The 27,036-nt window shown below is 46.9% G+C and overlaps 1 protein-coding gene across 2 annotated transcripts in view; it reads right to left on the minus strand.

The window, feature by feature from the left end:
* The window catches only part of F8 (coagulation factor VIII), a 103,364-nt gene that overhangs the window by 8,733 nt on the left and 67,595 nt on the right, over nt 1-27,036 (minus strand). The window contains exons 5-12 of one of the 2 annotated variants that reach the window (XM_027838933.1): nt 21,947-22,100; nt 18,353-18,565; nt 16,954-17,182; nt 16,478-16,660; nt 15,454-15,570; nt 10,855-10,926; nt 9,533-9,618; nt 6,172-6,327 (exon numbers count right to left, since the gene is read on the minus strand). In XM_027838933.1, the coding sequence (XP_027694734.1) occupies nt 6,172-6,327; nt 9,533-9,618; nt 10,855-10,926; nt 15,454-15,570; nt 16,478-16,660; nt 16,954-17,182; nt 18,353-18,565; nt 21,947-22,100 (1,210 nt within the window). The remainder of the gene's footprint in view (nt 1-6,171; nt 6,328-9,532; nt 9,619-10,854; nt 10,927-15,453; nt 15,571-16,477; nt 16,661-16,953; nt 17,183-18,352; nt 18,566-21,946; nt 22,101-27,036) is intronic. The other variant, XM_027838931.1, reaches the window with a different exon arrangement.

The following is a 27,036-nucleotide window of genomic DNA, read 5'->3' on the forward strand; positions in this document are numbered from 1 at the left end:
GTGTCCCCCTGGCGCTCAGCCCAGTGCTTGCTGAGCTCGTGCCCGCTGAACTCTTGACTGCAGTCCCCACTCTCGCCCCCCTGGCGCTCGGTGCTTGCTGAGCTCGTGACCGCTTAGCTCGAGCCTGCACTACCCACTCTCGCCTGCCTGGGGCTCAGATGGCAGCTGAGCTCGTGCCCGCCCTCCCCACTCTCGTCCCCCTGGCGCTCGGTGGGAGCTGAGCTCGCGGCCCCACTCCCCACTCTCGTCCCCCTGGCGCTCCGTCGCAGCTGAGCTCGTGCTCGCCCTCCCCACTCTCCTTCTGGCGCTCGGTGCCTGCTGAGCTCGCGCCTGCACTCCCCACTCTCGCCCGCCTGGCGCTCAGCGGGGTTCATGCTGAGCCCGTGCCTGCTGAGCTAGTGCGCGCTGACCTCGTGCCCGGCCCTTCCCACTCTTGTGCCGCTGGCGCTCAGCTCAGTGCCTGCTGAGATCGCGCCTGCACTGCCCACTCCAGTCCCTCTGGCGCTCGGTGCCTGCTGAACTCTTGCCTGCACTCCACACTCCCGTCCCCCTGGTGCTCGGTGCCTGCTGAGCTCGTGCCCGCACTCCCCACTCTCGTCCCCCTGGCGCTCGGTGCTTGCTGAGCTCTTGCCTGCACTACCCACTCTCGCCCGCCTGGCGCTCAGCTCGGTTCCTACTGAGCTCGTGCCTGCACTCCCCACTCTCGCCTCCACGGCGCTCAGTGCCTGCTGAGCTCATGCCCGCTGAGCTCGCGCCTGCACTCCCCACTCTCGCCCCCCTGGCGCTCGGTGCTTGCTGAGCTCGCGCCTGCACTCCCCACTCTCTTCCTTCTGGAGCTCGGTGCCTGCTGAGCTCGTGCCCGCTTAGCTCACGCCTGCTGAGCTCGTGCCCGCCCTCCCTACTCTAATTCCTGTGGCCTTCGTGCTTGCTGAGCTCCAGCCTGCTGAGCTCCGGCCCCGCCCGCCCCACTCTTGCCCCCGTGGCACTCAGCCCAGTGTTTGCTGAGCTCGTGCCCGCTTAGCTCTTGCTTGCACTCCCCACTCTCGCCCCCCTAGCGCTCGGTGCTTGCTGAGCTCGCGCCTGCACTCCCTACTCTCGCCCGCCTGGCGCTCAGCTCGGTTCCTGCTGAGCTCGTGCCTGCACTCCCCACTCTCGTCCCCCTGGCGCTCGGTGCCTGCTGAGCTCGCGCCTGCTGAGCTCGTGCCTGCACTCCCCACTCTCGTTCCCCTGGCGCTCGGTGCTTGCTGAGCTCGCGCCTGCTGAGCTCGCGCCTGCACTCTCCACTCTACTCCCCCTGGCGCTCAGTGCTTGCTGAGCTGGTGCCCGATGAGCTCGCGCCTGCACTCCCCACTCTCGTTCCCCTAGCGCTCGGTGCCTGCTGAGCTTGTCCCGTCCCCGTGGTGCTCCTGCTCGCTCGGCTCCGGGCTGTACCCGCCCTCCTCCTCTGCCCTCCCTGCTCTCATCCCTGGGGCGCTCCTTCTTGAAATGGTTGTCCCCGCGCCACCCCTCCTCACTCTTTCCTTCCAACCTCCGGGATCTCCTTCCCCCACTCTGCTTCCTCTCCTCCCTGAGGCACTAGTCTCTGTGGTGCTCGTGCCTGGTGACGTTGTGCCCGTGCTCGTCCTCCTTTGCTCTCCCTCTTCTTGTCCCCGTGGCATTGGTGACTGCTGAACTCGTCCCCGTGGTGTTCGTGCCCGCTGGACTCATGGCGCCACCCCCCTTCTTCTCTGCCCTGCGGCACTCATGCCTGCAACACTCGTGTGGGCGCCAACCTTCCCCACTCTCTTTTCCGCACTCCTCGTGCTCTCGTCCCCTTGGAGGTGCTTGTGCCGGCTGGGCTCATCTTCCTGCTCACTCTCCCTCTTTTCCAGCTCTCCTCCATTCTCCTCTCCTCCCTCTTCCCTTCCTACTCTGGTTCCTCTTCCCTCCCTGCTCTCCTTCATTTGGCTCACATTCCCAGATCGCAGGGGTCCTCGCATCACCACAGTTCTCGTTCCCATGACAATCTCTTGTAAGCTTCACAACAGAGAGTCAGTGGAGTTGAGGTCCCAAGTTGTTTGCTCCCTCTCCTCTGTCCTCTGTCCTCTCCTTTCCTTTCCTTTCTCGTTTCTCCATCACCTTCCTATCTGACTCAACAGTGAGAGCATGAGGGCCAGGCAATCTCAGCATCTCTAAAGCTCAATCTGGAGCACCTGTGTTCACATTCAGCGCCATTCTTTGGGGTTTGACTTATATCTGGGTTCTATACTACTACAATCCAACACCCACCCCCCCCCCCACCCCGCCACACACAGGAGCTGCAGGCTGCTTCCCCTAAGTCAGGGGTGGGGAACCTGCAGCTTCAAGGCCACATGTGGCCTTCTAGGTCCTCAAGTGCGGCCCTTTGACTGAATCCAAACTTCACAGAACAAATCCCCTTAATAAAAGGAACTTGAACTCAGTCAAAAGGCCTCACCCAAGGACCTCTGCTCCTGCCTCCTGCCCTACCCACATGAAACACACAATATATGGGCCAGGGACAGAAGAGTACCAGCAACATTTTCCTGCTAGATACTTTCACAGAACAGGTACAAGTTGCTGAGGCCATCCATCTTCAGTGCTCAATCCCTCCCTGGCTCTTTTCCCTTTCCCCTTTTGTTATTCAGTGCCCACAGGTAGATGGGATCATCTGGGTGGGGTTGCTGTACCCGCCTGTCATCTAAGAGGTCACGGCCCAGCTACAGCTTTTGCAGACATGGTCATTTGCAGACATCCAGAAGGGTACTTTAGTCCATTCCTGGCCAACTAAAATGTCTCTACCCCCAAGAAAGAGGGTTTACTGTAACAGCCAATGGTACTGACAGCACTGAGGATATGTAATAAGTCTAGGACCTGGTGCCCATTTGATAGTCACTGAACTTAGCTGAAGGCAGACCTAACGGTTTCACATTTCTTCCTAGAATCTCTTGTGTCTTAGTTGGAGGAGATCTAAGAGAGCACACCTAACCATGGATCTCCTTCCAAACACCCCCACAAGAAGTTGTCCAGTGTACCCCTGTAGGCTGCTAGTAAATGGGAGCCCATTACACTTGGGGATCACTCCAATTGTCAGGAAGTTTCTCCCTCACCTCAATCCCTCTATCTGCCTCTTTACAACTGTCCCAAGTTCTACACTTTGGAGCCAGACAAGTAGCATGCCTAATCCCACTTCCACGTGAAAGAATCATAGAGTTGGGTCTTCAAAGCCATCTTGGCCAATGCTCACATTCTGCAGAGGCAGCAGAAACTGGCCCAAAGGGGCAGAGGGACTCACCAAATTCGAATAGCTAGTGAGCGGCAAAGTGGGTTCTCCAGCTCAGGTGTTTGGCCTAGAAATGATGATAACATGCTCTGGGCCTGGAGTCAGAAAGTTTTTCAGTCATTTCAGTCATGTCCAACTCTCTACGACCCCATTTTGGGGTTTTCTTGGCCAAGATATGGAGTGGTTTGTCATTTCCTTCTCCAGCCCATTTTACCGCTGAGGAAACAGAGGCAAACAGGGTTAAATGACTTGCCTAGGGTCACACAGCTAGTAAGCGTTTGAGGCCAGATTAGAACTCATGAAGATGAATCGTCCTGACTTCAGGCCCAGTACTCTATCTACTCCGCCATCTAGTTTTCCCAGAGATGGGAAGACCTGGGTTCTGCCTCAGATACTGTGTGACCCTGGGCAAATCAGTGAACCCTTCTCTGCTTCAGTTTCTTCTGCATAAATGAGGGGGTTCTTGATGGCTTCTAAAATCCCTTCTAACTCTAAAATCCATAATCATATGATCCTAGTAGTGGCTTGGAGGGAAAAAATCCACAAAATAAAGGAGAGAGAGGTTTCCACCCAGTCACAAATATGAACTCAATTCTCTCATGATGGATAGCTAGGTAGCTGCTTCAGGAGGGAATGGAGAGGGTGCTGGGCTTGGAGTCACATAGGGAGTTCTGATCTAGCCTCAGAAACTTCCTCGTTGCCTGGCCTGGGCAAGCCTCTGAGCCTCTGTCTGCCTTAGTTTCTTCATTTGTAAAATGAGGATAATTCCAGCCCCTCCATCCCAGGGTTATTGTGAGGATGAGATACTATGTGTAAAGCACTCTGAAATGCTAGCTCTTATTAGTATTATGAGAGAAATGATTATTAGTAACCAATGAATTGGAGAGATTCAGCTTTCCCCCTTTTTCTTTTATCCTCATTTCAAGACTTAAGTCTCTGAAGGCTGAGCTGACCTTCTCCTCTATCCAGACCCCACCCAGATGTGGCAGCCAGGGTGCTCTGCTCAGGTTTGGGTGGGGAGATCACGAAGGCAGCTAAGGAAGGGAACAGACAGCTACAGACAAGTTTCAAGATCAAATCTCCAGCAGAGTGTTCAGAGGTGGGCTGGGAAGGAGTTAGGTAAGCTTGTAAGCAGAGCAGGGTTGAAGAGGGGTGGTCCTTAAGTAGGAGTTGGTATGCTATGCCCATTTGCAGAGTCTGAAGGGACTTTAGAGATTGTCCAGTCCAATCCCCTCTTTTTACAGAAAGGGAGACTGAGGCCCAGAAAGGGGAAGAAACTGATTCATGGTCACACAGCTGGCAAGTATCAGTGTCAGGATCTGACCAAAGGCCTTGGGCTAGAGCCAGTGTTCCTGTCCCCACTCCATGATGCCACTTCAGATGAACCCCCCAGGACATTGCACTGCGATTACTGGTATGTAGGAGGTGATTAATAAATGTTTTTCAACTGATTGCCTCCAATTATAGAATAATAAAAACAACTATTGTAACATGATTTCATTTGATCTTCACAACCCTGGGAGGTTGGTGCTCCTTTTTTTTAATCTGTAAAATTCAGCTAATGGTCCCTGTCTTCAAGGAGCTCCCATTCTGTTGGAGGAGACAGCAAGGAAACAGCTCTGTCTGAACAAGCTACATGCAAGATGGACAGGAAAGAACCAAGAGAGGGAAGTTCCCTCAATTCCAAGAAGGGACTTCTTTGGCTTCCTTTAAGGCCCCCCTTTTGGGGGCAGAATTCCCTTCTCTCTGTTGGTTATTGGACCTTGGCCAAGTCCTTTCCCCTTGCTAGACCTCAGTTATCTTACCTCTAAATTAAGGGTGTTGGATCAGATGACCTCAAGGGACATTTCCAGCTCTGATCACCTATGGCCCTGGATGAATGACTGACTGACTCGATAGCCCTATATACAAAATAATCCCACAGTGATTTGAGGGGGTGGGGTGGGATCCAACAAGGCCTCTGACAGAGGCTACAGGAGCTGAGCCTTGAAGGGAGCTAGAGGTTCCTTAAGGTGGAAATGAGAAAGGAGGATATTCTCCAAGCATGGGGGGAGGAGGAGAACAGATTGCACAAAGGAATAGACAAGGAGATGAAAGGCTGTGAGTGATGGGGGAAATGAGTTACTTGGGCTAGAATGTTGAATGGACAAGGAGGAGGAGTGTGTAGTCAGCTTGGAAAGGTCAGGTTGGGAAAGGCTTTAGAGGCCAAACAGGAGCAGATATTTGATCATAGAAGCAAAGGAAGGTTGGTGGGGGTGGGAGAGGGGTGACATGGTTAGACCTGCACTTTAGGGAGATCACTTTGGTGGCTGAATGGACAATGGACTGGAGTAGGGAGAGACTGAGGCAGGTAGACCTTCCCCCCCTCCCCAAGCTGGCTATTTTAGTAGTCCAGGTGTGAGGTGATGAGGGCCTGCACCAGGGGGTTGTGGTGTGTCAGAGAGATGTTGAGGAAGTCTGTTTTAGAAGGTTTGATAATCAATTGGCTATTGGGGATAGAATGAGAAAGAAGAATTAAGGATAACACCAAGGTTTGAGCCTAGGTTACTGGCAGGATGATGGTATCCTCAGTAACAAGAAAATCAGGAAGATGGAGTGGGTTTATGGAAAAGATAATAATGAGTTCAGTTTTGGATATGTTGAATGTGAGATGCCTACAGGAGATAGAGGTGAAGATGCCCACTAGACAGCTAGAGATGTGGGACTGGAATTCGGGAGAGAGATGAGAGTTGGTTCCCATGAGATCCCTCTCAACAGTAGTTTCTTCTGTGATGTGTGCCTCCCCATTCCTACAGGAGCAGGGACTCTGTCTTTGGGATTTATGCCTTGAGGTTTTACGGGTTGTCCCATGCTTTGAGGCACCTCTCTTTTTGTGAGGAGTGTCTACTCACCATCATGGTCCCAGTAGAGTTTCCTCTGTAATCCTTCCATGTTTGTCCATCAAGGCTATGCCTGATGGTGAACTGAGAGATGTAGAGGCTGGAGAATTTCTGTCGGGCTCCTTGGGTCTTGATACCATGGATAATCATTGGCTCCAACAGGTCAACCTGCCAATCAAGCCAGAATCTTATTTTACTCTGTCCCGTGAACACTTGGGATCATTTTTTGGGAAACTCAATTCAACAAGCATTAATTTATTAAGCTTATTCTATGTGCAAGGCCTCATGAGAGGGATGGCAGGTGGACAGCCAGAGTGTTCCACGGGTACCCTGAATGTCAGGATAATGTGAGGAAGGTCACTAGCACATGAGGAAAAGGCAGCCCCTCCATAGCTATCTCACTAAAGGACATGGAGAAGATTAACACAGAATGGGTTGGTGTAGATGGGTAGTGATTTCTAGCACCAAAGAGAACTCACAGAGGGATGAGATCAGGGGCAGCTAGGTGTTGTAGTGGACTCCCCCAGCCCTGGAATCAGGAAGACCTGAGTTCAAATCTGGCCTCAGACACTTGACACTTACTATCTGTGGGTCCCTGGGAAAGTCACTTAACCCCTATTGCCTCACCAAAAAGCAAAAACAAAACAAACAAAAAAAAGGGATGAGACCATATAGTGCCATCGTATCATTGGAGGATGGCCCAGACCCTCTGACAGGCACTGGCAGACATAAACACAAACAAAAAAATACTCCCTGAACTCAAGGCACTCACATTTACTGAAGGAGTACAATGTTTGCATAGAAATCAAAATAATCGATTTTAAAGAGCCAGAGAACACTAAGACCAGAAATGTAAAGGGCAAGAAGCAGTACTGCACATAGATGCTCAAATGTGGGGGAAGCACAGGGTGCCTCTCCCAAAGTCTGAGGCTCCTCCCCAAGGACTCCTTTGGACCATCACTTACTCACATCACCGCTTACCATCTGAAGGTCATACCATCACTCCTCCCACCCCCCACTGCATCCTCCTCACTTTGGACACTAATCTCATCGTTGTTTCAAGCCCTCCTACCCAGTAGTATCTCTCTAGGGACTCTCTCAATGACACTCATCATTCTCCCAAGCAGCCAGATTCCAATCAAGCAAGCAAGCACTAGGGATGTCTGAGACCTCTCTTCCCCTTCTCTTCCCAGAACCAATCACCAAATCCTGCCAATTATTCCCTCCAAATATTTCCTGTATTAGTCTCTTCCTTTATCTTCTACCTCCAGCCATTCTAGCTACCTTGAGGACCTCATCACTTTTTTCCATTCTATTCAACATTCCTAGTGTGCAGACCCTTGGGTCAAACACTGAGAGAGACACAGAGCTGAGATAGGAGTGGGGATCAGCAGTGACCCCAGGTACAGGTATCTGACCTAGCTCCACCATGAAGGGAGCTTTCATCTGCTTGTGTTATGGAATGAGGCCTGGCAGGGCTTCTCCCAATCCTACTTTACATCATTCAACCAGGGCTATAGATGATCAGAGGTAGAACTGTCCCTCAAAGTCATCTGATCCAACACCCTCAATTTAGAGATGAAGGAACTGAGGTCTAGCAAGGGGAAAGGACTTGGCCAAGGTCCAAGTATTCAACAGATTGGTCCATCAACCAAAAAAGGTCTTGAGAAAGCCTTGAACGCCAGGCAAAGGAGTTTGAACAGAACCCCATAGTCAACAGTGATGGAATATTGCCTCTGATGCTCTGGCTCTAAACCTTGATGAACTTTGGGACATTAAGCTGGATGAAGAAGAGAGTGACTGGGCAGCCCTGGACAGTTCCCCTCCTCCAGCCCCCACCCCCACCAATTTCCAGTGGATGACTCTTGCCTTACCAAGCCGTGAAATAGGTGAGAGAGCCTTGACTTTAGAAATGAATAAATTCCTCTCATTTGAGGCCACTCCGGCCACTTGATAACTGGCCATTCAGCCTCCTGGAGGGCCAAGCAGAAGCAATTGTCAAACAACAGGAGCTTGGTGCCCCACTCCAGGCTACACAGGTATAGGGCTGTGCCAGCTTTGCCCCCGGGGTAGTCAGTCAGTGCTTGCCAGGCTAAGGTCTCACTCAAATAAGTCTATATTCATTTGCTCACCATTCAGAGACAGATATGTATCAGCTCATGCTGGACTTTGCCCATGCTTCAGGTTACTAGGCTGCCTGCTGCCCCAGGCCCACTGTGCAGTGTTCTGCCACCATTGGCTCCTTCACTTTGGATGGTGCTTTCTGGGCAAACTGGAGTTTAACCCTCATTTTTGGTCTATGCTTATCCCCTAAGTTGCCATGGCAACAGTGAATGACCCCTTAGGGAGTTCAAAGAAGTTCAAGGTTCAAGTAACCCTGAGAGAAGCCATATGGTGAGCAGATAACTATAGAGCCCCAAGGAAACCCAGAATCACTGCATGGATCGACTCTCAAAGAAAGGAGTAGTGTGGAAAATAAGCATTTCTATAGTGCCTACTATGTGCCAGGCCCTGTGCTAAGTGCTTTACCGATATGATCTCATTTGGTCAAGGAAGCTGGTGAACTGAGCCTAATTCTGAGCCCTGCCCCATTGTCCAGAGGGCGAGCCCAATGTCCTATCAACCTGTTCGTAGCTCCTGGATGCTGATGTGGATTTATCTGGAGTTTTACTGTAACAGTCTTGATGGCCTCTCCAATTCAGCCTCCAACCACCATCCTAATATACAGCTCTAACTGTGTCACTTCTTTGCTCAAGGACTTTCAGGGGATCCCTACTACCTGTAGGATCAAATCCCAATTCCTCAGCCTAGCACTGAAGATCTTCCATGACCACTCCCCTGCACACGCTGAACATTTCCTGCCAAGTCTTACCCCTATGCCCCAAACCTAGAATGTGCTCCTTCCTTACCTATGTCTTAGAGAACCCCCTTAGCCTCAGCTTAGGAACCTCCTCTTCCTCCACCTCCTCCTCCCTTTTCTCCCCCTCTTCCTCCTCCTTTCTCTTCTTTCTCCTCCCTCCTCCTCTCTCCTTCTCTTCCTCCTCCCTCTCCTTCCTTCCTCCTCTTCCATCTCCCAGAACCTTTCCCTGACACTGTTCCCCAAAGCCCTCCCCCAGTTGAAGGTGTTCTCTTCCCATCTTCCTCAGACTCTCCCTTGATCTGGGTTTGCCCTCCGCCCTCATCACATCCTACCTCATATTAGCCTTACAGCATCTCCCCCAGCCACTAGAACATAAACTTCTAAACGGCAGGGACAGTGTAGCCACAGCACAGTGCTTTGTATATCAGAGGTGCTTAATGAATGCTCATGTCCTGGAATGTGGTACAGTTCTGGGCTTCTCTCAGGATGATGCCATGTCAGTATAAGGCCTACCTCAATCCAAGGATTGGCATCCTGGGTGCTCCAGGCATTGATAGACCCGGCAGAATTAAGTCTGGCCAGCTTTGGGGCCCACTGGCCTGCATTAAACAAAAGGGAAAGAGATTTGAAGCATCTCATTATTCATTCACACCTCCCTTGTTCCTGACAGTCCTGGTCAGCTCCAGGAAAGACATGAGAAAATGCTCCACCTTTTCCTTTTGGTTGGAGACTTTGGGGGTAGAATGTTGTATACACTGGTAGTCGGTTTTGCTCAACTGTTTTGGGTTAGGGTTTGGGGGTAGCTGTGTAGGGGGGAGTTACAAGGGAAGGTTCACTGGAAGGGGATCTGTAGCTAAAAATGACTGATTTACAAACAAAAGGCATCAGTAAAACTCTTAAAAACTAAATCAAAGGAAAGGGACTAGAGGGGCTTAAAGGATGCTCCCAGCCTCCCCTTTCTAAAAGTCTATGATATAAGGTGTGGATGTCTGGTGATATAAGGGCCCTTCTCTTAAGCTGGATGGTCAGAGGCGTATAACTCCAGGGAGCTGCATTTTTCAGGGACCTGTCACTATCCAAGTTGGAGTTTACTTTCAAACAGGCCCAGAAAGAACAGCCCCCAGGTCATCAGGCCATTGCCAAGCTGGGTCCTCGATGGGAAGTCCTGATTTCTTTGTATGAAGCTTCCCTAGTAAGAAACCAGCCATTCTCTCTAGTTATGGGGCTAGCTCCCCATCACCCTGGCACATAGCCACCTTGCCCCTTTGCAGGAGCCTCTCCCTTTTCCTTATTGGTCATTAGTACAGTTTGTTAGTGACTCAGGTCAAAGGTTTGGTGGGAAAACCAAAGAAAGACTTGAGAATACCTGAGCCATTTCATTATTTCTCGTAGACAGTATGTCCCAAAAGTCTTAATGTGGTCTTAAACTTTAATAGCTTAAAATTGTGCCAAGACTTTTGGGACACTGTGTATTAGAAAGAGCCAAATGAAATTGTCCCATCTGCTGAGAATCAGAACCCAGGGCTGCTGGAAACGCTTAAGCACTGAGGAAATGTGCAGAGCAGTAGAGGTGAGCACTGGGAGGGAAGCACTGGGAGAGAAGCACTGGGAGATGTGTTCTTTGGTGCTTAGGGAGCGATGGCAGGACAGGACAAGGCTCCAGTCCTGCACTATTAAGAGCTCAGGCTAGTCGTAAATGGAATGGCATATGGCATGCATATACAACCCACCAGTGGACATCAGGATACTGGAACATGGCTAGAGAGAGGCTAAAGGGCAAACCATGAGAGCTGACTGGCACAAAGGCATGAGAGAAACCTACCAGGCTCACTTACCATATTGTCCAGAAGCTGTGATCTGAGAATCAGCGATCTGGCCAGAGGCCATTCCCAGAGCATTCTGACACTCTACAAAGGAACAAGAGAGAGAGGGAAAAGTGGATAGAGAGAGTCAGGCTTTGGAAAGGGCTTCAGCCAGCTACCCTACTGTTGCCTGAGTTCAGTCTGCAAGAGTAAGCCCTAGACCACAAGCCCTTCTGGCAGCTAACTTGCTTGGAAAACCTTCTCCAAGTGAAGGTGATGGCTCCTTCTAGAGGATCAGGCCCAAAGCCATCTTCTCCATCCTTCAGCAAGTTTCAGAGATCATGGACAACAGGTCCCAATTCCATCCATAAGTTCTTTCAGGACCCTGGGATGTAGTTCCCCCAGCCTGGGGACTAGGACTCCCTGAGGGCAGGGAGGTGCTCTCTTAGCTCATTTCTCTTGGGGCTTCCCTACCCATTAACCATTTTACTTGTGAAGCTTTTGTTTTGAGTCTGGAGATCGAGTTCTCCACTACTACAGAAACTAGAAACAAAGTAAAACTTGAATAGCTCTGACTTTTCCAGGTCATCAATTACCATCATTGCATCCCCTGACCCTTAGGGATTGAGCCCTTTTTCTGATCTTCCTGTCCCCAACATTGCTGGAAAACTCCTGTTAGTCTTTCCCCATCTCTGGGCTTTTCCACTACTGACATTATCCAGACGGGTCCCTGTCCCTCTTTTGGTCTCCTCTTCAGTTACCTTCCTTTACATTTCCTCATCCACAGAGTTCTCCATACCATGAAATTACAGGACAAGACCCTATGCCAAAAAATGATGTGGCCACAGTAAGTTGATTGCTCTGTTCAGTGACTGGGAGATGGGAGTTGGACAGAGACAGCAAATGACAGATGCCCCGGGGAGGGGTTGCAGCTGAAGGGTTTCACATCACCTTCCGATCTAAAGGTAGAATCCAACCATCATGGGTTTTAACTTGCCCAGATGCTTAGATGCATTCAGCATATCAGGGTGGGAGATGTGAGCACAGGACTGCCTAGGAGACAACTCAAGATATTGGACTCCAACACAGGATAATTACCATAATGCCGTTCTGTCAGATTAATGAAGGCAGCCCACACACTGGCAATTTGAGCTCCTTACCCTACAGCAGTGCCCCAACATGTCACATGGAGTGCACACCAAGTTTATACGCAGCACACAGGTGTCATAGCTCATAGCTCCCAATACACCAGGTAAGGATTAAGAGTCTTCCTTACTGTCACTTCCAGAAATCACTCAGCAACATCTACTCCTTTGAAATTCCCTGTATCCATCCTCATCACCCAGTCCACACCCTTGTTGCTGTGTCCTCCTGGTCTCCTCTTCCTCCTTTGGCATGGGGTTCAGTACCTGTCACTCTGAACTCCATGCTAAAGGAGTAGGCGAGAGAGCCTTCCCCTCCATCCTGTGCTCACTCTTGAGAATTTGGATATATAGGTTGCTATCCTATTCCTTTGCACACTCTGGCCTCCCAGCATTCATCAACCTTCTCAGCTGCCAGGGCTTCTATCTCATCTCTCTCATAGCCACCCACCAGCACCTCCATGATATGAACTTGGAAGTTTCCAGCTCTGATCACAGTCTCCTATCCTTTCATCTTTCCCTCTACCTCACATCTCCAGAACCCATTCTCCATCCTGACTACAACCTCTACTCCTTCCATAATCCTTATTACTCTTATCACTCTTGCTTTGCCCAAACTGAGCTCATTCCATAGTCTTGATCAGTCATGCAGTTGAACAAACCACTGTCTTTCCCATCCTTGAGTCTCTTGCCTTCTTCTCCTTCCACTCTTTATGCTCTGCTTAGCCCCAGATCTGCCTTCTTTATTTACACTGAACAGAATTCTGCTGACTGCTGCTGACCACTGTCAGAAGTCACAAAACAGAATCAAGTAATTTCAGAGCTGGAAAGGACCTCAGCAGTCATCTAGTCCAGTGTGATCATCCAAGGAACCTCAACCATACTGACCGTCTTTACTACAAATTCATGTTAGCTAATATCAACTAGGCCTTCACCACTTCCTAGAGATACTTTTATTTTCCCTTGACGCCTGATATCCTACTCCTCACAGTATCTGTTCCAAACCTTCTCTTTCCTCATCTTCTAACCACCTCTCTCCATTTTTCTTATCAGAAGACCTCACATCATATTACCAAGAAAAATGGAGACCATCAGTGGTGAGCTCCATCCTTTCCCTGACTCCCCACTTCAAATACATCCACATTATCCTTTACTCTGTCTTATTTTGCTCAAGTCTCTGAAGAAGGGTGGCCCTTCTAGCCAAAGCCAATCTCACCACTAATGCTTTCGGTTCTAACCTCTCCCATCACTGGGAGTTTGCTCCCTTGATTGTTTTCTCTATCTCTTTCATCTTTAATTTCCCTTTACCTACTGATTTCTTCCCTGCTACCTTCCAATATGCACAGATCTCATAACATTTGATCCTCCCATCCCTTCAAGCTACCATCCAATGCCCCTTCTCCCTTTCAGTTAGGCAACAAGCATTTATTAAATACTTACTATATACGATGTGCTAAGTACACTCTGCTGAGGAATACAAAGAAAGGCAAAAATACAGTCCCTGTCCTCAAGAAGCTCACATGCTAATGATCAAGAAATAACTATAGACATACAAGATATATGCAATATAAAGGGATGGTAATCTGAGGGCTGGGGCACCCAGGAAAGACCTCTTGCAAAAGATAGAATTTAAGCTGAGACTTGAAGGAAGTCAGGGAAACAAGGAGGTAGAGATGAGGAGGGAAAGCATTCCGGGCATGGGGGACAGCCAATGAAAATGTCTAGAGTCAAGAGATAGAGTGGCTGGTGAGAGGAACAGCCAGGAGGCCAGTTTCACTGGATCACAGAGTACATGGTGGGTTATAAGGTATAAAAAGACTGGAAAGTGTTGGGGGGGGAGCAGGTTAAAACCAAGGGTTCAGATTATGAAAGGCTCTAAAAACCAAAAGATTTTATATTTGATCGTGGAGGTAAAAGGGAGCTACTAAAGTTCACTGACTAGGGGGAAGGGGTGATATGATCAGACCTGAGCTTTAGGAAGAGTAGAGTGGGGAGAGACTTAAGGCAAGGAGACTAACCAGCAGGCTACTGTAATAGTCCAGGCAGGAAGTGATGGTGGCAATGTCAGAGAAGAGAAGGGGGTATATATAAGAGATGTTGTAAAAGAAGTATCTGTAGATTTCTCCTGCAGATTGAATATGGGGGGAGAGAGAGCGGGGAGATAATGATGACAACCTCCCCAAGATTTTGAGCCTGAGTGACTGGGAGGATGGTGGTGCCTTCAACAGTACTAGGGAAAGCAGGAAGTAGGCAGGGTTTGGAGAGTGCAGCTGCTCAGTGCTTGGACTAGGGTGGAGGCCACTCATAGAAAGGAGGGTCATTTTTCTTTTTTTTTGTTGTTATTGTTTTTTTTAATTAATTTATTTTGATTTATCAACAATCACTTCCATATGCTTTTGAGTTTAAAATTTTTCTCCCCTTCCTTCCCCACCTCCCTCCCCAAGACGGCATACAGTCTGATATAGGCTCTACATCTACATTCCTATTAAATATATTTTCACATTAGTGATGTTGTAAGGAAAAATTAGAACTAATAGGAGGAACCAGGAGGGTCATTTTTCATTGTTGCCTCCATTCCTCACATCCTTCAGTAGAGTATAAGCTCCTTGGGGGCAGGGAATACAGAGACTATCTTCAATGTGTGTATGCACACTGCCTGGCACATAGCAGCTGCTTAATACATGTGCATTAAATTGAACTGAATTCACACAGAGACACATATACGCACACGCTTGCTTCTCACCCTTTGGGCCATGCATGGGAGAAGAGAGATGTCACAAGTGTTTTTCATTTCCTTTCTATTTGGCTCCAGTATGACTATTTTCTTCGTAAGAAAAATCACCTAACGGCTCAGGTTTTCCTTATTGTATGGCTGAGACTTCCAATTCTGAGTAGGTGTGAAAGAATTTCTGGCTCTGTTTTAGGATAACCATCTGCTAGTTGTAAATTCCAGACTAGCTCCTGTACCAGTTTACAACTGGACTTGTGGTTTTTCTCCAGTTATCTTTGGATGTGTAAACTTCCTACTTCTCCATTTCACAAGCATACCTTTGAAATGTAAATCTTTACATTTTGGCAGCTGTAAATTCCTTTCTCTTTCAGTAGTTGTAAATTCAGTTGTACCTTTTTTCCCCTCTGATGTAACTGGAAACAATATAAGACTTATTAAAAAAAAAAAACCCAAACTTCACCTGATGTTCAGTGGCCATTTAGAACATGAGTCTGTGCATATATAATAAAGATCAGTTCTTAAAAGGTCTCTGTGTGGGCAGCAGTACCTATCAATGAGTCCTTGGATATTTCCATATCAAAGCCTTGCGTTTCTAGTCTCAGCTCTGCTACTGAGATGTTGACAGTTTGACCTTAGCTAAGGCTCTTTCCCCTTTGGGGCCTAACTTCCCTCCTCTCCAAAGGCCCTTTCCAATGAAATGTTCTATAGTCCCAAGCTTAAGACAGCAAGCAATCTAAGGAGGCAGCATCAACTACTTACGCTTGTTGTACACCAGTAAGATGGCGCTCATCCCAGCCTGTTGGTGCTCACCAATCATGCACTCAACCCGCCACAGTCCTACTTGAGATGGCTGCATTTCTATTGTCTCAAAAACACCTTTTTAAGAGAGAAACAGGGTGGGGGGAGGTGCAGAGAGGGCATGAGAGAGAGGTAACTCCTTCTGAGACAGATATTTCCTCACTATCTCATGCATATGAAGATTCTCATGTCACTGCCTTTTCTGATGGCAATCCTATGCCACCATGCCTCAAAAACGAGCCATCTAAGACATGCAGTGAAATGAATACCTTCCAAACTGGAGCACTAGATCCTTCTTCTGGCCCAATTCTGGACCTCATTTTTCACTAATGTCAGGGTTATTTTCCATTGATGTCAGGGTGTGCTGAGGTGGCAAGTGAAGCCTAAGGACCAGAGTTCTTTCCCTCATGATGAGAACCAGAAGCGTGGGGGCTGTACTGTGAAGGCAGTTTGGATACTTGGAAAGAGGAGATGTGCGTCTGCCTTCCAAAATCATAGGGTGCCATCTTTACAGTCCATATTTGAGTCCCTCTGGCTTTAAGACACAGTGGCACATGCTAGCCATCAAAGGAACCGTAATAACTATATGCTTCCCACATGTGAAGGGCTTTGGAGAGGTGATATGAAAAAAGAAGATGTCATGCCTGTACTTCAGAAAAAGCAAACTCATTGGGAACACAGGACACACATATACATTCAGCCACTCACACATATACATATATGTGTACATACATACATACATGCATGCAGAAACATATGCCAAACAACAGATCACTAAGGACAAGTTCCTACAGTACAAACTAAAGCATATATACACTAAGAGAATGTAGAATAGATGCATGATGCCAGTTGGGTGGCATCAGTTGGCCTTTGGTTCCTGGGAGAAGTGAATCCATCTCAAGTTGTTTTGGAATGAGAGAAGGACTGGGGAAGAGGAGGAAGGAGGGTATTCTAGTCAACAGAAGCACCATGGGTCAGCTCATACCAGGATAGAGATTGTAGACCGCCATTTTATATTCCTTCTTTGTCCGCACAGTGAACACTTGGCCACTGAAGTGAATAGAGTAGATATTTTCATTGCTGCCCATGCTAAGCAGATACCACCGGATCTTTTGGTGCTGAGCCATCACCAATCCAGGCAACGTATCCTTCACATAACCATTGATTGCTAGAGAAGGAGAACATCGGAAAGACGAGTTTGACCTACTAGAGAAGTTGGAGAGTAAGAGGCTCAGATTATACAGAAAGATATAGATGGAGGAATGCAAAGTAGACCAATGTTGACATTTCTAGTTGGAAAGATGCTGCCTCTACACCAAAGATATAGTACAAGTGCTTTTGTAGCTACAACTGTCATGTAGGCTCAGCTCTACAAAGGGCATCACAAGACTTCAGTGGCTACAGCAGCAATAGCTTCTTGGGGAGCAGACTCTGGGACAGGAGGCAGGACTCCTTCCTTACCATGGAAGCGGTTGTTCCTTTGAAAACCAGGGTCATCCATCTGGACCTTGCATGGAGGCTTGCAGTTCCTCTCCATGTTCTCAGTGAAATACCAGCTCTTGGTCTCATCAAAGATGGTGAAGAACAGAGTAAATTCCTGGACGGTCAACTGTCTGCCATAAGACGGGTTCAGTTTGTTAGGGTGACAGATCAGTATTGGCCCAATCAATCCTGAGTGCAGGTCTTTTTCCTGAGAAAGAAAGAAGGAAAAAAAATGGTTAGGAACAAAGAGGTAACTGAACTAGGATATGAAGCCAGGTCTTTTGACTCCAAATCATGTTCTCTTTCTACTATGTCTAGCATTCAACAAAAATGGGGAAGCCTGCATTTTAACCTCAAATATTATCCTTCCTGTGGCTCTGTACTTCAACAGAGACCAAAGCCTGGAGTCAGAAGAATGACTGGTGCTATTTCAGGCAGTTAGCTGAATTCAGAGAAGAGTGCCATGGTGCTATCTACCCTACCCCACTCCCAGGCAGCCCTGATCTACAGCCTGCTGGCCATAGTCCTTGGAAGATTGTCAAGGTATTCAATGTCCTTCCTAAAACTTGGTACTCCAAACTGAACACAATATTCTATTTATATATCTTTTTTTTTTAATGGGGCAATGGGGTTAAGTGACTTGCCCAGGGTCACACAGTTAGTGAGTGTTACGTGTCTGAGGCCAGGTTTGAACTCAGGTCCTCCTGACTCCAAGGCTGGAGCTCTATCCACTGTGCCACCTAGCTGCCCCGGAACACAATATTCTAGACATGGTCTGAATGGAATAGAGTATAGTGGGACTACTACCTCCCTATTTGATACTCTTTGAATTCAGCTGAAGCTTCAGTTTTTAGGGGTGGACACATCCCACTGTGAACTCATACTGAGTCCACTAAAATCCTCAGATCTTCTTCATACCAACTGCTATCCATTCAGACTTCCTCCATCTTGTACATGTGTGAAGTTGATTTTTGTAACCCAAGTGTAAGACTTTACACTGATTCATATCAGGTTTCATCCTCTGTGATTCAGTTCAATCTTCTAGCCTGTCAAGATCTTTTATGGATCCTGCCTGTTATTGAATATATTATCCTCCCCTACTAAATTTTTATGCCATCTGCAAATTTGATAAGTAGGCCATTTATGGCTTTAGCTAAGTCCTTGATCAAATGTGGAATAGCCAAGCTGGACAAACTGGGCATGCCCACCACCAAACACTAACACTGAATTACAGAATTGTTGAAGTGTTGAAGTATTCAACCTCTTATCATCTCCATTGGACATGTGTTGGGCAGACCGTATGTACTGGCACACCAGATCATTCCAAATATTTTAGTTCTGGATGAGAAATTAGCTAGGAAAACAGTTCTTCACTTACCAAGTCAACATCAGAGAAATAAGCCCAGGCCTTACAGTCAAACTCCTTGTCAGTAGGTGCCATATGGGGCTCCACCTTCCAAGAATATGTTTTAGTCTCTTGGGGTTTTACCTCTTTCTTTCTAAGGTCACTTTCTTGCCCCTGATGCTCCTCATAGGAAATGAGGCTAGAATAGAAGGAGTAAGGCCGAGAAGCCTGGTTCTTGAAAGTGACCTGCAACAAAGAAAGAATGCAAACATCTCCACAGAAAGAAGTAAGATCCCCGGGCACATTTCTTATTAAATTAGCCCGCTCTCCCCACCAGTCGTACTTTCATGGCTGTTTTCTCTGGGTTCTCTTACTCAATTCCAGACCTCTGGAGGTCCCTGGATCTGCCTACCTCTCCTGTCTACTTTGGATCACAGGTCAGTCAATTAACATTAATTAAGCACCTACGATGTGCCAGGAACTGAACTAAGCATGGGGGAGGTAAAGAAAGGCAAAAGACAGTCCCTGCCCTCAAAAGAGCCTATATTCTAATGAGAGAGACAACATGTAGACAACTCTGTCCAAACCAGCTGTAGGCAGGAGATATTACAGATAATCAAGAGAAGGCACTGGAATAAAGAGAGAATGGGAAAGGCTTCCTGACGAAAATGGGATTTTAGCTGGGACTTGAAGGGAGCCAGGAAAGCCAGTACACCGAGATGGAGAGGCTGAGCATTCCAGGTAGGGGGGACAGCCTGAGAAAAGACCTGGAGTCAGGAGATGGAGGGACTTAAACGCCAAACAGAGCATTTTATATTTGATCCTGGAGGTGATGGGGAATCACTGGAATTTACTAAGTGTGTGTATGGAGGGTGAGATGGTAGGACCTGTACTTTAGGAAAATCACTTTGGTGGCTGAATGGAGGATGGACTAGAATGGGGAGAGACTTGAGGCAGGCAAAGACCCCTCAGCAGCTGCTACAATAGTCTAGGCATGAGGTGATGAGACCTGTATCAGGGGGAGTGGCAGTGTCAGAGGAGAGAAGGGCTGTATTTGAGAGATGCTGTGAAGGTGAAATTGACAGGCCTTGGCAACAAATTGGATATGGGGGTGAGAGATAGTGAGGAGTCCAGGATAACTCCTAGGTTGTGAGCCTGGGGGACTGGGGGGATGGTGGTGACCTCAAAAGTAATAGGAACATTTGGAAGAGGGAATGGTTTGATAGATAAGGAAAGATAATGAGTTCTGTTTTGGACATGTTGAGTTTAAGATGTCTGAAAGGTGGTTGGAGATGGGAGACTGAAGGTCAGAGGAGACTTGAGAATCATCAGCAAAGAGATGATCATTGAATCCATGGGAGCGGATGAGATCACTGAGTAAAGTAGTATAGAGAGAGAAGAGAGGAGGTTCCAAGACAGAGCTGTAGGAGACACCTGCAGTTAGTGGCTGTGGCCTGGAGAAGGATCCAGCAAAGGTTCAAGATAAGGAATGGTCAGATAAGTAGGAGGAGAACCAGGAGAGAGTGGTGTCCTGCAAACCTGAAGAGGAAAGACAATCAAGGAGATGAGGGTGATGGACAGTATCAAAGGCAGCAGAGACGTCAAGGAGAATGATAGTTGAGAAAAGGCCATTGGATCTGGCAATTGAGATGTCATTAGTAACTTTGGAGAGAGTAGTTTTAGTGGAGGAGGAGCTCATGGGAATTCAGAGCTTAGGATGTTAGAGATATCAATGTGGATGTTGAAGTCTCCTAGAATGAGGACAGAAGTTTGGGAGAAGAGATTGTGAGCCAGGCACTGAATTCATTTAGGAAAGAAGGTGAGTGTCAGCAGACAATAGCTATTATGAGAGAATATTTGTAAAGCCCTTTGCACAGTACTCAGAAAACAATAGGTGTTTAATAAATGTTTGTTCCCTTCCTTCTTCATATGAAATCACAAGATCTTAGCTCTAGATCTGGAAAGGCCCTCAGAAGCCTTGGAATTCAAGACCCTTATTATACAAAGCAGGAAACTAAGGCTCAAGGAGTTGAAGTGACATGCCAAGGACACACTGGCAGAGGATTCGGGCTCAGGTCCTGTGCCTGCAGGTCAGGAGCTCTTTATACCCTACCTTGCTAAGATGGCCCCTTTTCCCAGTCATGCAGATTTTAAGCATCACAAAAGCCTGGTGTTCCTAAGAAAGTTGGGTTAGCTCATCGGCCAAGATTCATTCTGGTTGTCAGTCAAGTTGAAACCAGATCATTTTTGAAAAAAACTTCTGGTTCTTAAAACCCTTAAGGAACAAGTTCTTCATCTGGAATTTCAATGACTTTTCCAGGAAGATATATAAATAAAACTTTATTTTCTAATCAGTCTGTAAGAGATCCACATGTTATATCAACTTTAAACAAAGTCGACACATTAACTGTTACTACAAACCCCTAAATGAAAATGGAAAAATACAGAAAATTCCAAGTGGCTTGGAGCCCAATGCCTTCTGGCTTCTGTGCTAGGCAGTGCCAATGAATCAAAGGAAGCATCTGTTGTATTTGATGCTATTACAAGCATCTCTACCTGAGGGCACCCTGACATTCCTGCCAAAACAGAACCTTGGAAAGCTCAGAAGCTGATTCAGATATGTAGCTCCAGCCAAACTTACATCACAGCTCACTCTGTGTCAATATACACTGAGGGGGATGGGGGAAGAGGGGCTTAGCAATTGGATCTCGGCCCTTCTTATCCCCATTGGTTGTTCAGTTGTTTAGTCCTGTCCAACTCTTTGGGACCCTGTGGACCATAGCATGCCAATACTGTCCATGGGGTTTTCTTGGCAAAGACACTGGAGTGGTTTGCCATTTCCTGTTCTACTTCTTATCCCTATACCCAGTCTTTATTCCTGCTCTGCCACTAAAGTCACACACCCCTACTGTTTTGCCAATCCAAACTGTCCAACCACAATTCTCACTCAAAGTTCCTTTCCAGAACACTGATCTATGGCAGCCTCTAGGGCTGGCCTCTGCACATGGCTCACTGCCTCTTAGGAAGGATCCTATTTTTGGCTGTCCCTACTACCACCTAAAGCCAGCTTCTGTCTTGGGTGATCTATGGAGAAACATGGCTTTTGTACATTCCTAGGCTAGTAGAATCTGGGGAAAATTGGATGCCCTCAGTGGCAGAAAAACACTGTGGCAAGAAGGACCCCTCACCCCCCCCCCCCAGTAGAATAGCTGACGTTTCTTGGCAGATGCTTAGATCTGGGGTGGTAGACTATGGGGTAGACTTTAGCCAGAGTAGCCCAGTGAGATCTGCTGCTACTCCCCATCCCCTCCATTATATAGACATGATCCATTTCAGTCCCACAACAATCTCAGGACGTATTACATTATGTGTAATGCCCCCCTCCCCTTTTCTTTAACAGATGAAGAAACAATGAGGAATAGTGGCTTGCCCAAGGTCACATAGTTATTCAATGTCTATATCAGGATTAGAATTCAAGTCCCCAGAAGGGATCCGACCTGACCTGTGAGTGTAGTTGGGAAAGTAGTCCAGAGGGGGTTAGTCATTGTCGTTGTCATAGTTGTCATCATCATCATCATCATCATCATCAAGCAGATTTTGCCTTTGATGGATATTTTCCCAACTCACCACAATATAGTCCTCAACTTCTGCTCTTATATATGGTCCCAGGAGTCCCAGGTGTTCGGTCAGCTCCCCACGATCCAGAGGCTTCATAAAGGAACCATCAGCAAACTCCTGGAAAACCACTTTCTTATATTTCCAGGCACTGCCATTCTGCACCCTAAAGAAACAAGGAAAGAAAGAAACCAGCCAGCTATCAGTGACCTTCTAACCAAGTTCAGCCCCCTGGTGTTGTTGCACTGTACCTGATCAGCAGGGGACCAGTCAACATTCAGGAAGAGGCCTCAGGGGAGCATTGCTACTAGAAGCAGTCATATCTGCTACTCAAGTAGTTGTTCTCCTGGATATTTTTCTATTCATTTATGAGGCAGATGGAAGATAGAGGATAAATACAAGATGGCAGGACTTCTAAGGCTAAGCCTTCCCTGTTTGTATGGCTTGGTCCCAAAGTGCTCAAGTCAAAGAGTGATTGAGTAGGTCCAAAGAATGTGGAGGTACATCAGCAAAGCCTGAGGATCAGACAATGGGGCCATTACAGTGGGTTGTTCAGTGCTCCTAGATTGTGAGCCTGGGGGACTGGGGGGATGGTGGTGACCTCAAAAGTAATAGGAACATTTGGAAGAGGGAATGGTTTGATAAATGAGGAAAGATAATGAGTTCTGTTTTGGACATGTTGAGTTTAAGATGTCTGAAAGGTGGTTGGAGATGGGAGACTGAAGGTCAGAGGAGACTTGAGAATCATCAGCAAAGAGATGATCATTGAATCCATGGGAGCTGATGAAATCACTGAGTAAAGTAGTATAGAGAGAGAAGAGAGGAGGTTCTAAGACAGAGCTGTAGGAGACACCTGCAGTTAGTGGCTGTGGCCTGGAGAAGGATCCAGATGGGCCACAGGAGGGCAATGGCCTTGGGGCAGCTTCCCCATTTGATACAAAGTGTGGGAAATCAACTTTGATATTCATCTTCCTAGAAGCTTCTCTTTTATTACAGAAGGTCAGCTTACAGCCTCCAAACCTGCTTTTAGCCCTTGGATGGCACAGTCCCAAGACTCTTTGGGAAGACTGCCCTTAGACCCACATCCACTTGTCACACTGTCAAAAGGAACAACCACAACTGAGAAGTTTCAGGGTTCTCCCTCACAGCTACTTAGGAATTAATTTTTCCATCTTATTTTGACTGTTGGATACCACACAGGTAGCCTTAGCTGATCAAAATGCACCAGCAACCAACCAATAGTCCATTATTTATTAAGTGACTACTATGTGACAAGCTCTATGCTAGGTGCTAAGAATACAAATACAAAGAATGAAACAATCCCTGCCCTCAAGGAGTTGACAGTCTACCAGGAGAGACGTGTACCACAGAGAAGCATGTTCTGAACGAATATATAAAAAATAAATATAATGGAGTTATATACAAGGTATGTAGGGAAGGGGGTGGGGGGAGGGGAGGGCAATAGCAGTTGGGAAGGAGCAGCAGGAATGAGGGAAGGCCCCAAGCAGAAGGTGGTGCTTCAGCTGTGTCTTTAAGGAGGTAAGGGACTCCATGAAGCAAAGGTGAAAAAGAAGGGCATTCCCAGTGTGAGGCCAGAGGGCGCAAAGAGATAAAAGACTATGCAAAGAGATAAGATGAGAGATGAATTGTTGTGGACGAGGAATCTAGAGAAGGCCAGTTTGGCTGGATCATAGGGTGTAGACAGTAATTTATATTGAGGCTAGAAAGGTTGGCTCCAGATTGTAAAGGTCATAAAAGCCAAATAGTCGTTTCTATTTTATCCTGGAGGCAATAGAAAACCATTGTTTATCAAATAGGGGAGTGGCATAGTCAAATCTGCATTTTAAGAAAATCACTTTGTCATCTGTGTGGAGGAATACTAGAGTGGGGAAAGACTTCAAGCCAAGAGACCTATTGGAGGCTATTGCATTCCTAGTGGGAGGAGATAAAGGCCTGAAGCAAAGGGGTGACTCTGTAAGTAGAGAAAAGGGGACATATTACCAGGATGTTATAGAGATAAAAATGCAGGATTTGTCAATGGATTGAATGAGGAAGAGTGAGAAGTTGAAGATAATGCCAAGGGTACAAACCTGAGAGACTAGAAGAACCACTTTCAACAGGAACTGGTAAATTTGAGAGGTGAGGATTTTGGGGTGAAAGAGAATGGGCCCTGAATATCAATGTGTACATCCCTGGAAAGAATATTGCCAAGTTAAGTGAACTTATGCACAGGATTCAAAACTTCTCCATTTGCTATAACTAATGGTTCCACGTAAGGATGGTGTGGTGCTGGCTGATGGAGAACCTGTTTTCTTGGTGTTGTTAGGCCAAAATTAGCACAAGCGGCAGAGAATTGACCCATACTTTGTTTCACCTCACCTTCCGGCATTGTCTTAGGAAGATTCTGAAGATCACCTGGCAAGATAAGGTACTGGAGGTACTGGACACTGAGGTCCTTTCTCCAGCATTCAAACCCTACTACAGAGAGCATAACTCCAGTGGGTTGGCCACATTATTCGAATGCCAAATATTCTAACTCCCCCAAATCACCTGACATCCTGTCCCCATTACTTAATCTCCCAAGTAAGGAAAGTGTCTGAGTAGCCTCCCATGACAGTTTCCTTTTGCTGTACATAGCATTGCCCTGGTGTTGCTGTTGTTCAGTTGTTCAGTCATGTCCCATGCTTTGTGACCCTGTGGACCATAGCATGCCAGTGCTGTCCATGGGCTTTTCTTGGCAAAGATACTGAAGTGGTTGGACATTTCCTTCTCCAGTGGATTAAGGCAAACAGAGCTAAAGTGGTTTGCCCAGGGTCACACAGCTAGTAAGTATCTCAGGCCGGATTTGAACTCAGGTCTTCCTGACTCCAGGCCCAGTGCTCTATCCACCTAGCTGCCTCCTAATATTGCCCTAAGGTTGTAAAAAAAACCAAACAAAAAAACAAAAACAACAAACCCTATCCATATGTGTGTGTATCTCCCTTTGTTTGGGGTATTGTTATCCACCTGGCAACTGACCTTCACCTATTGCCAATTAAACTTTTTGCTCTTCTAACATAGCTCCTGATTTATTAACCTCCAGTCAAAGGCAGAAGAAATTATTCTCTGGGGGATCTTAGGACATCTGGGTTGAAGAGTTGCCCAAAAATTTGGTACAGGAGGAGATTCTTAGATGTCAGGATGGCTGAGACACCTACTGGGTCAGATTTCTTACCTGCATCAGCCTCCTGGGACTCAAACATCTCTGACGTTCCATTGGGCAATGAGTCATTTTCCTCAAATTCTTTATATTGTGTGAGGCTGGCTAGAATATAACTTGAGGAGACCTCTTAAAAATTAGGCTGGTATTTAAGACAGCAGCTCCCGGCTAGTTTTTGGTAAAGACTGGGCCCTTTGGTGTATTTCTTATACAGCAGCCTTGCTGTCAGAGGCGTTGGCAGGAATTTCATCTCTCTGGCTCACTTTCGCAGAACTCTTGCGCTTATTGTGGTCTTAATTAGGAACCAGGTTAGTTGTCCAGAACTAGGGCTATTTGACTTGGGCAAGTGCAACTTATTTGCAGACAAGTAGCTTGCTGTAACTTGGGAGAAACCTCATGCTCCAATGAGAGAGCCTCCTTTCTTCTCTTTGTGGCCATCTGGGCTAGGACTATGAGAAATCTGAACCTTGTGTCCTGCTATTTTGGTATTTCCCAGGCTACTAAACAAGAGATCTATCTAGTTCTGAGATGCCTGTCTGATTTCTGAGCTGAAAGATAGACTCTGCTACGTGAAAGGATAAAAACTTCCCCAGAGGCTCTAAGGAGCCCGATTCAGCCAGAGGATAGACTGAATCATGCTTAACCAACAAAATAAGCCGATATTCTGGCTCCCCTTTGGCCAATGTGGTCAAAATTTTCTCTCACCCTGGGAAACTTCCAGATCTGTCTCTAAAGCTTAGGGTTAAGTGGCCCTCTGCCACATCTTAATTGGATATACTCGTAACAATCTTAGTCAGCAATGGCCAAACAACAGGAGTTTTGATTCTGACAAATTAATCTATTTTTGAGGGTTTATGGAAGTTGCCCATCCTAGGCAGATGGACTATTGGTATCTTTGGGAAGAAGAAATCAAAAAGAGAAAGCAGAAGTGTATTACGGTTCAGTTAAAAGATTCTCAGGAGAAAGAAAAAACTAAGAGCAGGCAGGAAATGACTGCAACACTGAAGGATCCTGACAACCTCCCCTGTCCCCAACCTCTACCTACAGCCCAGAAAGTCTCCCTCTCCCTGCCCTGGATTCTTATGCCCTACAGATCTTCCTTCAGATTGAGCAGTGTTGTGTTTGTGTTTGCTTTATGCAACATAGCACAGAGGTGTCGAACATGCTGTGCCCTGCCCCGCACAATGAGGCCTGAACCATGTTAAAATGTCATTGGGAAATATTTAACAAAATAAATAAAAATACAATACAACAGTGATAACATTACATTTGAAAAACAAGTCAATATGTTGCCATCAAAGATCCTTATGTGCACATTAGAGGCTCCTGTTTCTTTGACACCATCAATATAGGGTGTATGCAGCATTGTCTGTGGTCTGACTTTTTCCTGTGGCCTGATCAGCCAAAGGAAAAAGGGTGAAAAAGAGTAAGGACTTAGCTCAAAGCTTCAAAGCTTTCAAAGCACATGGTCTCATCTCCATGTTCCTAATTTTGGCCAAGTTGGGAGGGGAGAGGGAGGGGTGAGGCAAAAGAGATCCTTTTCCCATTCGCAGAAACTTATGACATTGCAAACTAATTCAAGACCAAATCTGTGACTGAAGTGTAGTCTGTTTAATATTTATTTTCACATTATTATGGGACTGCGACTTGAATGTTTTCAAATGTGTTTGAATTGTTGAAATAGTTCAGTGAGTTTTGGGGGTGTAGCTACTTAGGATTGTTCAAAGTAGTTGTGAAATTTACATATAAACAGAACCTAGACCCCCTCTATCACCTTCCCTGGAGAGCGGAAAAAAGGAAAAAAAAAAGTTGCTATTTTGTGAGGGAAGGAGATGATCTCAGCAACTAGTTCCATCCTAAATGGAATTGAAGCCAGTTTAAAGATTTTGTTTCTAGCGATTCC

Source organism: Vombatus ursinus, unplaced genomic scaffold (assembly GCF_900497805.2).
Source record: "Vombatus ursinus unplaced genomic scaffold, bare-nosed wombat genome assembly UNPS02014831.1, whole genome shotgun sequence".
Taxonomy (NCBI): Eukaryota; Metazoa; Chordata; class Mammalia; order Diprotodontia; family Vombatidae; genus Vombatus; species Vombatus ursinus.